The following is a 14,282-nucleotide window of genomic DNA, read 5'->3' on the forward strand; positions in this document are numbered from 1 at the left end:
AACTCTTGATTTACAGTAATTGTTATTTGGCTAATTTGGCAAAGCTTTTTTTTTCCCCCCCCGTTCCAGTAAGACATTTTTTATTATTCTTAGTTCAGTCTATAAACTTGCCTATACTTCCAACACCTATATATGCCATGTATGCCTTTTTAATCTACAAAAGTCTTTCCAAAAAGTCACGGCTGTGCAAAGGCTTTGTTAGTATTCATCTTATCTTTAGTGGATGGCTGTAGAAAGAAACATAGCTTGGTTATCTGCGATGTTAGAAAAGTAATGCGTGTTGGTCAGTTCTCTGGATAGGTGACTGTACAGTTTGATTACTCGCAGTAATACTTGCTACGGTTAGGTTATTAGTTGTGGGTGGAAGTGACTTAAGAATGGAAGGAAGAGCTCAAAAGTTCCTTTTAAACTCTTCCTCTTGCAGATGTGAAGATTAGACACCCATTTTGAGGAAGTTACAAGATGGTAAATTCACAAAGGTTTGAAGGATGTAAATGGGAAAGATGAAAGAAAAAAAAAAAAGAAATCCTGACAGAGTGATTTAGCTGTAGACTTGCAAGAGAAATGAAGAAAAGCAAGCAGTGAGAAATGGTCCTGTGTTGACAGACAAATGGTCTAGACAAGTAGAACTGTCATTCTATTTATACACATTTTTGACATCTTCCTAACTAGCGAGAAGGAGAGAAGCCTTTACTAACCGTCTGGAATCACAAACTCTTCCCTTTTTTCCAGTATTGGACATTTTGCAGTGCTTGGTTGCACTTCTGGGTTTGAGCAAGAAAACACCTTAAACTCTTCTGTCTTCTTACTGCTAGAGATATGTATGATGTAATGAGGTATGTGAGCTATTCCATAAATATATTAGTCCTGTGTTTGAATTGTAAAACCCCTCACTTATGACAGGTTTCATTGCGGTGTATATTTTTTGCCAAGCTTGACTATGTTGTGCACTGCATAACTTGGTGTTTAAATTTATGTCCTAGTATCGTTTGCAGTATCTTTGCAAGGAAACTACCTTTTACTTCACCTGTGATTTGGGTTTTTTAAATTCTTTAAAAAAAGCACAAACAGGTCTGTGAAAGTTGATGTTTTGCTTTTGTGTCTGAAACTTAGCTTGTGGCATATTTCATGAGGTAATATATATATCCAAGTACTAGAACAAACGTGTAAATATCTGCCTAATTTTCTAAGCCTTCCCGCTGGAAATGTTGCAGATGTTATTTGATATACTTTATATAAATCTCCTGTGTTTCTGACTTTGTTTAACTTTCGGAGAGAGATAATTTGTATCTGTTGCTATCGCTGAGGTGAAATATTAGAGTTTGGAGTTGGGAGTTCTTTAATGAGTTTTCTGTTCCCACTGAATTATCTAATTGAATCTTCTGCACTTAAAATTGTATGGATAGGTGCAGTGTCCAGAGGTGCCAATTTCCCTGATAAACCTAGACCTACAAAGTCTTCCTGTAGAAAGGTATTTTAGAACAGAGAACAGTGTAGGATGACCTGTATCCAACGGCAGGGCAAGCATGATATGTCTATAAAGACCAATGGCACAGTAAGAGAACAAAAAAAGAAATTATTTGGTGACTGCATATAAAAATAATTTCTATTGAAGATTATATGCTTGCAAAGTGCTTGCCATGAGTCTCAAATATACACTGGGACTAGCTATTAGAAAGGCTGGATTTCAGTTAGGTGAAGCTTGTCAGGTATAATGAAAATTTATCTTCTATTCCACTTTTTGATAAGGTATTTTGTAATGCCATTTATGATGTTCTAGGAAAATTTAGATTTTTGAAGTCTTTTTTTAAAGCTAGATTTTGTCTGTTTCCTATTTTAATACAGCTTGGCAAGGCTAAGCCTGCTGTGCCTGTGGACAGATAGCAAAGATGATGAATAGCCCTAAAGTTTAGTTTTGTTTGAACAGCTGCAGAATTTACTTTAATACAGACTGAAATATCCGTGACTAGGGTTATATTTGCTTTCCCGAATAGGAGAGATGTCATTTTTCACTGGAGTGAAACATCAAACATCAAAGAAAACAGAATTTTGTAACCCTGTGTTAGTTTCCTGTTAAAAGAGAATGATGTAAAAAAGCTGGAAAAGTTTCCTCTGTACCAAAGAGAAAAAGCAAACCTTTTCCATTTTCTTGTGGATGATGTTAGATTCCGTTCTTCTAAATTCGTGACATTAGATTTTTCCCTGCCCCAGCTCGGGACAGTGTGAGCTTTTATAACATGTTACTCTTCTCCAAATTACTTAGAGGAGAATGGGAAAAAGAGATGAAATAGTGCTGGTTTTCTTTTGGAGAGCTTGAGGCTGCGCATAGGTCGGCTTTCTGAGTTGGGCGTGCTGTATTGTACCAGAGGTGCTGCCCCAAACACCCGGGCCGGTACTTGTTGTACTTGTTACACCTGGGAGCATCTAGGCCTTCCCTTCCTTGGATACCAAGACAGAGTAATGGGAGCCGATGTTCCCATACTTACCGTTTTCTTCTAAAATACAGGTTCTCGGGCACGGAATAGTTTGTTTTTCCTGAAGAACGCTGATCATTCAATCTTTTGAGTTTTACTGCTTTCTATTTTGCTGGTTTGTTTTTGATACCTGACAAATGTGTCACAGGAGAAAATTTGTCTGCAGTTCTCTATCTGTTCTTTTACCTTTGGGATTTTGTTACCATGACAAGAAAGTTCTATGCCCTTTCAGGAAGCGACGACTAATAAATTTATAATCATTTGTATTAAAAGGCATTTAAAATTACACATCCTGCATTGAATCATTTGCAGTTGTTAGGATTAGAGATTCATAATCAGTTACCTGCATGTCTTCTTTAATTTTTATGTTTGTGTTTATTTTACAGGATGCTGTACTTTCGATGAGCCTCTTAGTTCCTGTGGCTATAGTCAGTCAGATGATGATGATCTTAACTGGGATCAGGTGAACGCACCGATAAAGCCCTCCTCAGGTCAAGGGATGCCCTCTGGTTAGTCTTTTATTTTGCTTTGTTTCTCTTTGACGTTAGCTTATGTGTTTGTCCAGCATTTCTTGACAGTACTATTGTTAGAATGCTATTTCGTCTAAATCCGTTTGTTAATTGCAATACTCAGATTTTCTAAGTGATTTTTGTGAGGGATATTTTGCAAATCAAAGGTTTGGTTTTGTTGTGTGGGGAACATAAAGGTTAGAAAGTAGAAATAGAATCTTGGTTTCATCAGGGAAGGCAGAAAGAAAACAGAATGATGACGTGAAATTGAATGTGAAGTAGTGCTGGAAACAGGCAGACAGGACTACTCAGGAAGACTCAAAGGAAGAGGGAATAGTAAGAGATACAACAAAGATGGCCTTAGGCATTTTCATTTGAAAAGAGGTATTAATAAAAACGTGTTCTGAAAAGAAATGGAGAGTGAAAAAGAGGTGAGAGAAGAAGGAAAGGAGAGGTATCCCAAAAGAAAGGGCTTCAATGATATTATGCCGGTTGTGTTTAAAAGACAGTTGTGGTACTATTACTTAATGTGCTTTGTGCACTGCATGCAGTTGGACCTAATTCCATAGCAACAACCCTTGCGTTCTGTTGAACTCAAAACTTACTCTGGTAATACAGCGTTTCCTCTACCACTTCACCCACACAAGATGTAAAATCTGACCATTGGTTTTGAACTATTCACTAGCCTAAAAATTATTAATTATTCTTTTTTCATGTTTTTATCTAGACATGTTAAGAGTTCCCCCCATGTACTGACCTCCATCTCCTGGGGGATAATTGCCTACAGTGCAGCTCAGCATCTTCTTTGGCTTTTAAGGACTGAGCCCCCTGTGACTATTGTCACCTAAAAGTAACCAAAACAAAAAGAGCACTTCATAAAATCACTGGTTGTAGCATCACAGGACTTCTGCATTAGCCTCATAATTTCGTATAAATATATCCACAACACTTAAAAGCATTGCAGATGGATGTCCTGGTGTTTCTCATCCATTTCAATTAGTTCTTTATAGCACCCATAATGTGCTTTGGCGATTGTTTAAGATCTCTTTAATAGTGGTCCTTCTCAAGAAAATGTTCCTCCTTTATTTTTGGATAAGGGAATTAGGAGATAAACAGTGTGACTCTTCAGAAGTGACTATATAAACAAAACCTGAATGTATGCACTCGTCACTAGCGGACTAATAAATGCACTAGTGTATGATACATACTGATCAGCCCTAGATATCATGCACTTGTAAAAATGCTCTCAGTGGTCGTAACTATAGATTTATCACTGTTGCCATTTGTTGTGGACATCGTAGCTGAGGTTGATGGTTGAACTGAAGTGCCTTGTCCTTCAGCACTTCATTTTCTCTGGCAAAGGGAGGACTCCCAACTTCAAGATAAACGTTCAGTTTGCCTGAGTCCAGGCACTTGGATCGTCACGCTAGTTTGAGTTCATCATCCCAGATAAAGGAGGTTCTTGCAAATTCCTTTTTAAACTGGCTCTTGTCCAGTGGTCTTGGCGCACACTGCTAAAAATTTGCTGGACTGTTTCATTAGTGCTTAATACTGTTTCTCAAGTTGGAGCTCACACACATAGTTTATCAGTTATCTTGGCTTGCAGTACAAGCTATACATTCATTTTCTCAATCACGCCACTGGAAATTCTCTTTCTATTCCAAATTTCATTCATTACTCTCCCCACTTGGATTTTGTGAAAGCAATTGTCGGTATATTTTGTTCAGTCTTCTTGTCAGATAGAAAAGGTTCATTAAATCTATGTTCTTCTCTGTGATGACCACAGGCTTGAAGATTTTTTGGTTTGTTTTGTTTTCCCAGGGGCAAGAGTCTGGAGTAGGGAGTGGTATTTTTATGGAGGGAAAATGATATGTTTGTACTTTTATTTATCAGATATCATACCACTTGTTTCTTATTTGTCTTACTGCCTTTTTATCAGACGACTAAAATAATGTTCTGATGATCAAGTAAAAATATATTAAATTTGGTAATAAATTATATTTAGAGTTTAGGGAGTTTTATTTCACTTCCTTTATGGGCAGAAATATGCTTTGGGAGTCTTGGGTCAGAATATGAACGAGTTAGTCTGAGGAGGGTTGTGGATATTGGTGCCTTAAAAGGTCAAAAACCCCTCTGAGAGGGAAAGAAATGTTCATTTTTTGCAAATGAGAAGCAGTGTGTCTAAGGTCATGATTCAGTCAAGTGGTATCTAATTTTTCCTCATAATTTCATCTAGACAGTTTTTTCCTGTTCTTGTTCAAATCATCATCTTAATGATTTTAATTAGTTTTCAGTTAGCCTTAGCTAGAGAGTTATGTGATACACTTAAAAAATGATTTCATGTAGTTTGTCAGCAGTTTCTGAGCTACATATTTTAGAAAAAATAACTTCAGATGATAATGAATAGAACATCTTAGATTAATGGTTTGTGGGGAATTCTTGGCTTGAAAGCAAAATGCTTTATGCAACAATGTTGTAATACTAGACTGAAACAAGAACTCTCAGTTCAGTAGTCCCTTGTCAGGAGAAAATATTAATGCACATAACACTCCTAATTTCAGGTAATATGCTCCAGTGAGTGAGTTGATATCAATATATAATATTTTGTATAATTTAGTGGCAGTCGGGGGAAGCACAGTAGTTCACAGAATCACAGAATCATTAAGGTTGGAAAGGACCTTTAAGATCAAGTCCAACCATCAACCCAACACTACCATGCTCACTAAACCGTGTCTTAAAGTGCCACGTCCACGCGGTTTTTGAACACTTCCAGTGATAGAGACTCCACCACCTCCCTGGGCAGCCTGTTCTAATGCTTGACCACTCTCTCAGTAAAGAATTTTTTCCTAGTATCTAGTCTAAATCTCCCCTGGTGCAACTTGAGGCCATTTCCTCTCGTCCTATCGCTAGTTACTTGGGAGAAGAGACCAAATTACGGCATTTGATTTAAGTGGATTAAAATAAGATAGACAAATATTTTGGCTTGATATGTTATTTCAGTGGGACAAAAAAAATGTCATATGACATTCATGCATATATGTGCGCACATTAAGGTACACACTATATATTTACATGTTAATGAACATGAATAGTTCTTTGTGAGATCTAGTTTTATATGAAAATTGGTAAGTTGTATCAAAGACGATAACAAAAACTTTCTGAAAGTGTTTCTTACAGTGGACTTTAATCCTTGTTGGATTGTTGCTGTAGTAGAGAAATATGAAGTTATTGATACTAAAGCAAGTACAGTGCTAGTGCTCTAATTTTCTTGGTAAATATAAGCATGACCTTTAATACGTACTAATCTGAAATTGTGTTAAACAGACCCAAAAAGCAATGACGTATATATTTCTGTATATATATGTATGGATTAAATGAGAGTGGTTAATCCACTGCTCTTCTATTTCAAGTGTCTTGGGAGTCAGATTGAGTAAATGTTGTAGGCAGAGTGGCTCTTCCTTTTTCTCAACCTCTGTCTTTCTCTTTGTCTTTTTGTTCCAAGAACAATAGAGTTCAAAACTATAATTATAGAAACACTTAGTCATTATTGATGCCATCTTGCATTGTCCTATAGAACAGATACAGCAGTTTTATATTAATGTGTTTATATAATACACGTTTATGATCATAGCTAACTGTAAACCCTCTAGCTGTAGTGCAGTAAAGACGTCTTCAGAAAAATGTGCCCAAACAGTAGATTACTCTATTGGCAAGGTGCTGGCAGCAGGGGGGGGTGGGGCTGTAGGAGCAGCCTCTGTGAGAAGACATGAGAGGCTGCCCCATGTTGGATGCATCCAGTTCCAGCTGGCTCCAGTGGACCCACCACAGGGTACACCTGAGCCCCTTGGTGATGCTGGTGGCACCTCTGGGATAGCATGTTTAAGGAAGGGTAAAAAACACCGGGCAGCAGCTGCGAGAGAGAGGAGTGAGAAGAACGTCCAACAGCCCTGCAGACACCATGGTCAGAGAAGGAGGGGAGGAGGTGCTCCAGGCACCAGAGCAGAGATTCCACTGCAGCCTGTGGAGAAGACCATGGTGAAGCAGGTTGTCCCCTGTGGTCCACGGAGCACCATGCCGGAGCAGATACCCACGCTGCAGCCCGTGCAGGACACTATACTGCAGCCCGCAGACATGCCCTGAAGGAAGCTGTAGCCTATGTAGAGCCCACACTGGAGTAGGCTTCTGGCAGGAGCTGTGGCCCATAGAGAGGAGCCCATGTAGGGGGGCCATGCAGGATTTCTGGCAGCCTGTGGGGTACCCGCACTGGAGCAGTGTATTCCTGAAGGACTGTACCCTATGGAAAGGCCCTATGTTGGAGCAGTTCCTGAAGAACTACAGCCCGTGGGAAGGACCCATGTTGGAGCAGTTCGTGAAGGACTGTGTCCTGTGGGAGGGGCTCCATGCTGGAGCAGGGGAAAAGTATGAGGAGGAAGGGGCTGCAGAGATGAAGTGTTATGGACTGAACCATAACCCCTTTTCCCCATTGCCCTCTGCCACTTGCGGGGGAAGAGGTAGAAGAGTTGGGAACAAAGGAGTAAAGTTGAACCTGGGAAGAAGGGATGGAGTGGGGGGAAGGTGTTTTTAGTTTTGTCTTTGTTTCTAACTATCCTACTATATTTTTAATTGGCAATAAATGAAATTAATTGTGTCCAAGTCGAGCCTGGGGTGCCCATGACCATAATTGGTGAGTTATGTCCCTGTCTTTATCTTGTCCCACAAGATTTTTCATCTCATTTTCTCCCCATCTCCTGTTGAGAAGGGGGAATGAGAGAGTGGCTGAGTGGATGTCTGGCAGCCAGCCAAGGTCAGCTCACCAGTAAAGACATCCCCAATCCAATTTATCACTTGCATGAGATTTTTTTTTTTTTAAATGACATTTTTGATCAGTGTAGAGAGTAGCACCATTCTTCTGATCTTGTTTATGTCACATTGATGGCATCTTCAGTTTTGGCTTTGTTTTAGAAAACAGCAAATTTAGAACATAACTTATGCCAAATTCTTGCAGATTTATGGCCCACAGGTATCTGCAAACCACTTCTTTGCAACTACATTCCAAATGCAAAGATCCTTTTCCAAACCAGCTGCTTTGACTTTTTTTTATTTCTGTACTGCATCAAATATGAGCTACTTATCTCAATTCTTTGTCTGTTACCTCCTTAGTTATCTCATATTAGCTTAAGTGTCGTTACACCAGTTTTGCTTTCTGCTATACCATGATAGCAGTCTTCGTCATCTAGCTGGTAAGCTTTCAGCCAGAGATCTTTATGCTTTCCTTCATGCTGCCTCACTGTCAGAAGGTGCTCCCTCTAAACACATATGTGTCGGTCTTACTGTTTTTGAAACATTCTTTTGTCATGGTTTCTACTAAAAAAAAAAAAAGTTGTGCCTAAATCTCTTGTCACTGTTCTGGTCAGTACTGTTTCCTTACCTCATTTGTTTATTCTATTTTTTATTTTGTGTTTACCCAGCAGTTCATGTTAGTGCTCCAAGATCCTCTGATAATGCAAATAAACATAAACAGTCTTCTGGAGCTTTTCTTCCTGCATTTCTAATCTGATTTTTGGTTTATCTCCCAGGTCTTGAATTCTTTCTCTGGCCTGTGCCTGCCCTACTGTCACTCCATACTCCCATTTATGCTCATGCCCCATCCAATTCATTGTGGCCTGTCAGCATTTTGGTGTTGTGGTGTTCCCACAGAGTACTCTGGTACTTTACATTAAAACTTAAAACTATTGCTTATTCTGAGGTGTCTATGGGAAGGAAGGCAGGCTGAGTGTGTGAGGCTGCAGTAGTGAAGCCATCTCTCTGACAGCTGGCGGTGTATCCTGGAAGGGAAGAACAGAAGAACCGAGAGCATCAGAGGCGTTGGTTGGATTAAAGGGGGGGTGGGCTACAAGCTGAGGAATTAATATGTGTGTAAGTATATATATATATGGACACATACATGTGTATGTATGGACGCCAGCTTACCAATTGAGAACAACAGGCATGGAGAGGAGAGGATGCAGGGTCACAGCTCTGAAGCAGTGAGTTAGGTAGGATCTGGAGTAGTTTGAGGAATAAGTAGGGTAAGAGTTGAGAAAACTCAGAGAAGTAAAAAAAAAAAACCCAACAAAACATGAAAATTTGTGAACGTACAAAGTATGCAAACTTCAAGACAGAATTTTTGAGATGCCTGAGTGCATTGTGTTAGTTTATATGCTGCTACAGTGAGTCTTGTCACTGACAGTGATACAATTAGAATTTTACAGATTACTGTAAGAAATGCAAATATTGTCAAGAGTCTGCTCTATTTGTCACTTGCTGGGTATCAGTTCTCTTCATGTTCAGGTGTTTTGTTACAAAACACTATGTTCCGTTGTCTAAAATCTTTCTACAGCATTTCACAGTTCCGGTTGATTTCTAAAGGACAGCAGCATCATTTTTCTTCAATGCAGCGGTTGGTTTGATATCACTGAAGGGATGTCACTGCATTTGCAGTGAGTCACTGGCGTCAGCCTTTCATTCATTTCAAATCAATTATAAATCAAATCTTAACAGGCTGCCACTCACTGCATTGAAAGGATGTTTTCAGCAATGAAGACTTCTGTGTTTAATATAGTGCGAGTCAAAGTCAGGGTGAGGATTCTGCTTGTGCTGTTTGCAGTGATATTGTATGATTTTCATGGCTATATTTAATTTTTTTAATGGCCTACTATGGTTATTTGTATCCTGAATATCTAGTATCGCTTAATGTTTAGCAATGTTTATGCAGTGTCTGCAGAAAATGCGTATAATGCTTATATTAATTATTGTTCAAGATGGCCTTCTGACACCTAGTTAGCGGACATGCATAGCTAGCAGTATTCCATAAACCAAGATACTGATTTAAAGGAGTATTAAATATTATAGATTGTGAAGTACTTGTGTGAAAAATGTACATTGTTGTTTAACTGTGTGTAGAAGAGTTGTGATCAGTTTTAAAAAGACAGAAAGACTTAGAGATCTGTTGGCAAGTCTATATTAAAGCCAACTGCAGCGTCTTATCATGTAAAGTTACAGTACTTTGACTTTCCATTGTGATGAATAATTTATCATTAAGTATATTTTAGCACTGCATTGTGTTCTGTGTTATCAGGGATGCTTTTCTTCTGTTTAAATTCATGTAGAAGAGAATTAAATATGTTTCTTATTCAATGGTGTTTCTTCCAGCTTACTTTAAGTAGCTGCGTTTTTCAATTCATTTGAACGCTATCCGGAGATAACGTACATTACTATCAAGGTGTGGGAGTTGCACCTTGTTCACTGTGCGCAAGTTACATTTCTTTGTAGAATTTTCTAGACCCGGAGCGCTGGCATGTTTAGCATTTTATTGCACATCCAGGTAATAGCTGCAGGCATTAAGGCCATGGCTCTTTTGCAAGCAGCTCCGGCTCATGCTGACACCTTCAAGCCAGTTTCCAATTAACTGCTTAAACTAATATCAGTTGCTGCTAATATGGAGCAACATGGAGGTCAGCCTGAGCAAACCACGAGTACGGACCCAGCTAGCTTGGCACTGCCATGGCTACAGCGCCCGCACCAAGGGGGTTATAGCTACTTTAAAAACATACCTGAAGACTTAGCGAGTAGTGCGCCTCACAGATTTGTTCCACAGCCAAAATAATGCCACCAGCTATGTCTGAGGTATTGCGTGTTGAGATAGCTTGCAGGAATCTGACAGTCATTTTTGTAACTTCTGACCTGACATACAGATTTCAGCACCTGGCACAAATACTGGGTTATTTACAAATACTGAGCATCCGGTATTCTTGTAAAGGTAAGTAAAAGATTAATCCGCATCAGAATCTCTGATTTTGAATCACTGACAGACAATGTTCCTTGCTTGATAGGCAACTAGACAAGTTATTTGAAGGTATTTTGCCTGCATGCCTAATAGCTTTCAGACAAAATGGTGGGGTTAATGCTAATGATTTATTTAATCTTTTGGTGTAGATGTTCTTTACATATGACTCTTATTTTTCTTGTTTTGTGGAACAAAGTGTTTTGAATATAAACAGTGTGGTTTATGAGGTAATGCCCAACGCAGATGACTGACTTCCAAATTCTCATTTGAAGCAATGGGCTTTCTTTAGTATTTATAACTGTAACTTGCCAGGAGGAGCATAACAGTTGTCCTGTGTTCTTGTGCATTCCAGCGGTCCTCTGATGTTTGAGTGCAGAATGATAGAACATGCTGCAACTCGTGAAAGTGAGTGGGAGACACTGTGTTAGGATCCGCCAGTTGTTGATACAGATTTGTTAAAGATGTTTGACTAGAAAATTATGATAAGTTACTACTTTTTTTAATGTTTGAGGAACTCTCCTCCTCTGTAGAAGTCGGATAGAGGCCATATGAAAGGTCTGGGAATTCACTTCTTGTTAAACCAGAGTATTCTCAAAGCAACCTGGAAGATAAAGTTGTCTGCTGAGGGTATTTCTGTGTAACACAATGTAGTGCCACACAGTGCTAAGCAAGCCCTCTAGCCTAACTCATTTACCTTGCTGTGATTACACATTTCCTGCTGAGGTTATATATAACACCTGCCATAATATGTGCTGAAAAGCAGCTAACATAATAAACTAGACACTGGAGCTGGGTTTGAAATGCATTTCTTGACAACAAAAATGTTTAGGATTACAAAGTTTCACTGTTATACATTGGAAACCCAGTCTCCCTCCTACCTTCCACCCATAGTGCCAGACGCTATCCTGCTGGTTAAGTGTGTCAGAATCTTGTTTCAGATTTCCTTGCTAAACTAAAAGTAGAAGTACACTGAATAACTGGGCTTTTGTTTGTGTGTTTTCCCTCCCCAGGGTGTTCATGAGGAGTTCCTTTTTATGAGAAGAATCCCAACAGGAGAGGGGGAAAGCACTTCATGTTGTAAAGCCAGTAAATAAAGATCAAAGTATTTTATTGGAGACTCAGGACAGCTACCTTTGCATTACCTTCTGGTGAACTGGCATTTTTTCAACTGGAATATTGGTCTGGAAAAGAAAAATCCAGTTACTTCTGGTGGAGGCTCTTGGTTCAGAAAAGACCACACAAAATGCAAATTTTCTTTCCTGGGGGTATGCCTGAGATGTGTAAATGTACCTCAGGAAGCTTTAGTCTAGGTAGTTTGGAACGCCATAGTAATATAAATGAAGTAGCACGTGCTTTAGCATAGGGTTCCCTAGGTACTGACTCAGTGCTGAAGGCTATGTTACTCTACCTTCCCTGCCACAAGTTTCTTGCTGAGACCATTGCAGTTTCTGTTCCACTTTCAGCAGACTTGTAGTAAGTAGCAATACAGTTTCTGTGCTTGTTTGCCTGACTGTTTTCTTCTACTGGTGAATTAAAATACTTAGTCACTTTGAGAAAAGCTGTGACCATTAAAAACCTGTGAGGACTGTGAATAAACAGTGAGTCTGAAGCTGCTCCTCCAGGAGCTGCACTCACTGCATTGCAGGTTCAGGAGGAAGGGGAATAATCAGAGTATTCCTAAATAAGCTTTTTCTTGTTTAGTAATTAATCTTCTGGGAAAAAAGCTTCTTAATTTCTTGCAGTCTTCAGGGCTTTTCTTTCAGTCTCATGCTTATCCCATTAGAATTCTTCTCATCCATCCTGCCCTTTAGCAACTAATAAAGAGTGGATCAAAACCTTTCCTTGCATCCACAGGCTTTAAAGTATGTAACGTGACTGCTTCCATTTCAGGGCCTAAGTCAGTTATTGCCGGAGTTAGAAGTTTATCTTTTAAGATGGTTCTTCCATGTGACGAGATCATAGTCATAGTCACAGTTAAAATGCCAGTGAACTGGAGGAGAACTCCATCACTCCTCTTTAGGAGCACAAACATTATGATTCCTTGGGCAATCATTTTCTTGACATATTATTTTAAGGTTTTTTGCTGAAATTAAAGAGGGAATTCTTGTCTCAATTAGATTTATGGGAGATTTTTTTCATCCCTTCTTACAGCACTTAATTTGTTGGCAGGCATTGATGACTGATAGTATGTTGTTAGCAGCTTGAGCTGTGACTATAGTAAGAGCAGCCAAAAAGTCATTGATTTGAGTGATTTGAAGCAGAGGTCATTAAATGCTGCATCAGAAAGCTATTTGGCAAACCTGTCATTCACGGAGTACTTGTTCTTTGGGTTGAATTTGGAATTACTCTGAAGTACAAGACAGTGATAAAGAAAGCTTATTGCTCATCAGTGTGAAAACCATGCCCATATTCTAACCAGAACAATATTTTTATCATAGTTTAAGAACAATGTATTTTTAGCCTCTCCCTTTGTTTTCCTCCTTTTAGCAGAGAATTATGTGGTTTAAATTATTTCATTAACCTTAAATAAAGCCTCGTAGGAAATACTCTATGTAATATTTAAAAATCTGATACACAGTAGAAGTGTACTGGAAAACGTCTAAAATTTTGCAGAGTGCAGTTTCTTCTCTTAGCATGTGGGCATAAACAACATTTTTTTCAATGAAAGTAATTGGTTTGACCAAAAGCAACACATTTAGGAGACTATGTATAGCCACCTAGAACTTCTGCTTGCAATGCATCTTCAAGTGTCACCAGATGTCTATACTTCTTGTACTTCTGCTCCCAAGTTGAGGACAGTCATGTGGCAGTATGTCAGGTGGCAGATGTGGCTGTGGAGCTAGGTTAGTACCCAAGCAAATTGGATGGATTCTATTTTGTATTGTATTTAAGTCCTCTTGTATTTGAAGCAATCAGATTTCCCAACGTATCAGACACAGTCTTAATTCCCTTGTATAAGTTTGCAGATCTCGGAGTCAGAGAAGAAGCAATTAAAAGGCTTTCATTAATTCCATGAGCTGAATTAAAGAGCTCAGTACTTTTGTTCTCAGTGCTAAAGCAATATAGTTATTTCCCTCATCAGCTGAAATAATGCATTCTTCATCTAGAAGTCACAACATTTCTAATCAACTGCATTTCAGTAGCACAAAGGAAAAAAAAATACTGTCTGGACCCCATTGAAAATTTAATGATGTACGCAGCCATTTAATTATGAGAAAACAGGTGCAGGTAATTATCCGAGTCATAATGTTGCAGTAGCTAATAACATCAAATATTTGTGATAATTGCATGCAAGCAATTGATCACAGTTCTGTGCTTCTCACATGATAGAGATTTGAAAAGCACTTTTTAATACATACATACTCATTTTAGAATGTGGAAGCTACAGATGCACTTTTCTCACCAGTAACTTCATATACTGTGCCTTTACATTAAGTTCAAATATGATTTTATTGTTACTTAAAATTTTACTAT

At 38.8% G+C, this 14,282-nt stretch overlaps 1 protein-coding gene across 1 annotated transcript in view; it reads left to right on the forward strand.

The window, feature by feature from the left end:
• PTPRM (protein tyrosine phosphatase receptor type M) overlaps window positions 1–14,282 on the forward strand; it is a gene marked incomplete at its 3' end in the record, with an annotated part of 489,914 nt that overhangs the window by 112,238 nt on the left and 363,394 nt on the right. The window contains exon 2 of the mRNA XM_082014808.1: window positions 2,861–2,983. Within this exon, the coding sequence (XP_081870934.1) occupies window positions 2,861–2,983 (123 nt within the window). The remainder of the gene's footprint in view (window positions 1–2,860; window positions 2,984–14,282) is intronic.

This window comes from Phaethon aethereus (genome assembly GCF_964289735.1).
Source record: "Phaethon aethereus genome assembly, chromosome: 2".
NCBI classification, from domain to species: domain Eukaryota; kingdom Metazoa; phylum Chordata; class Aves; order Phaethontiformes; family Phaethontidae; genus Phaethon; species Phaethon aethereus.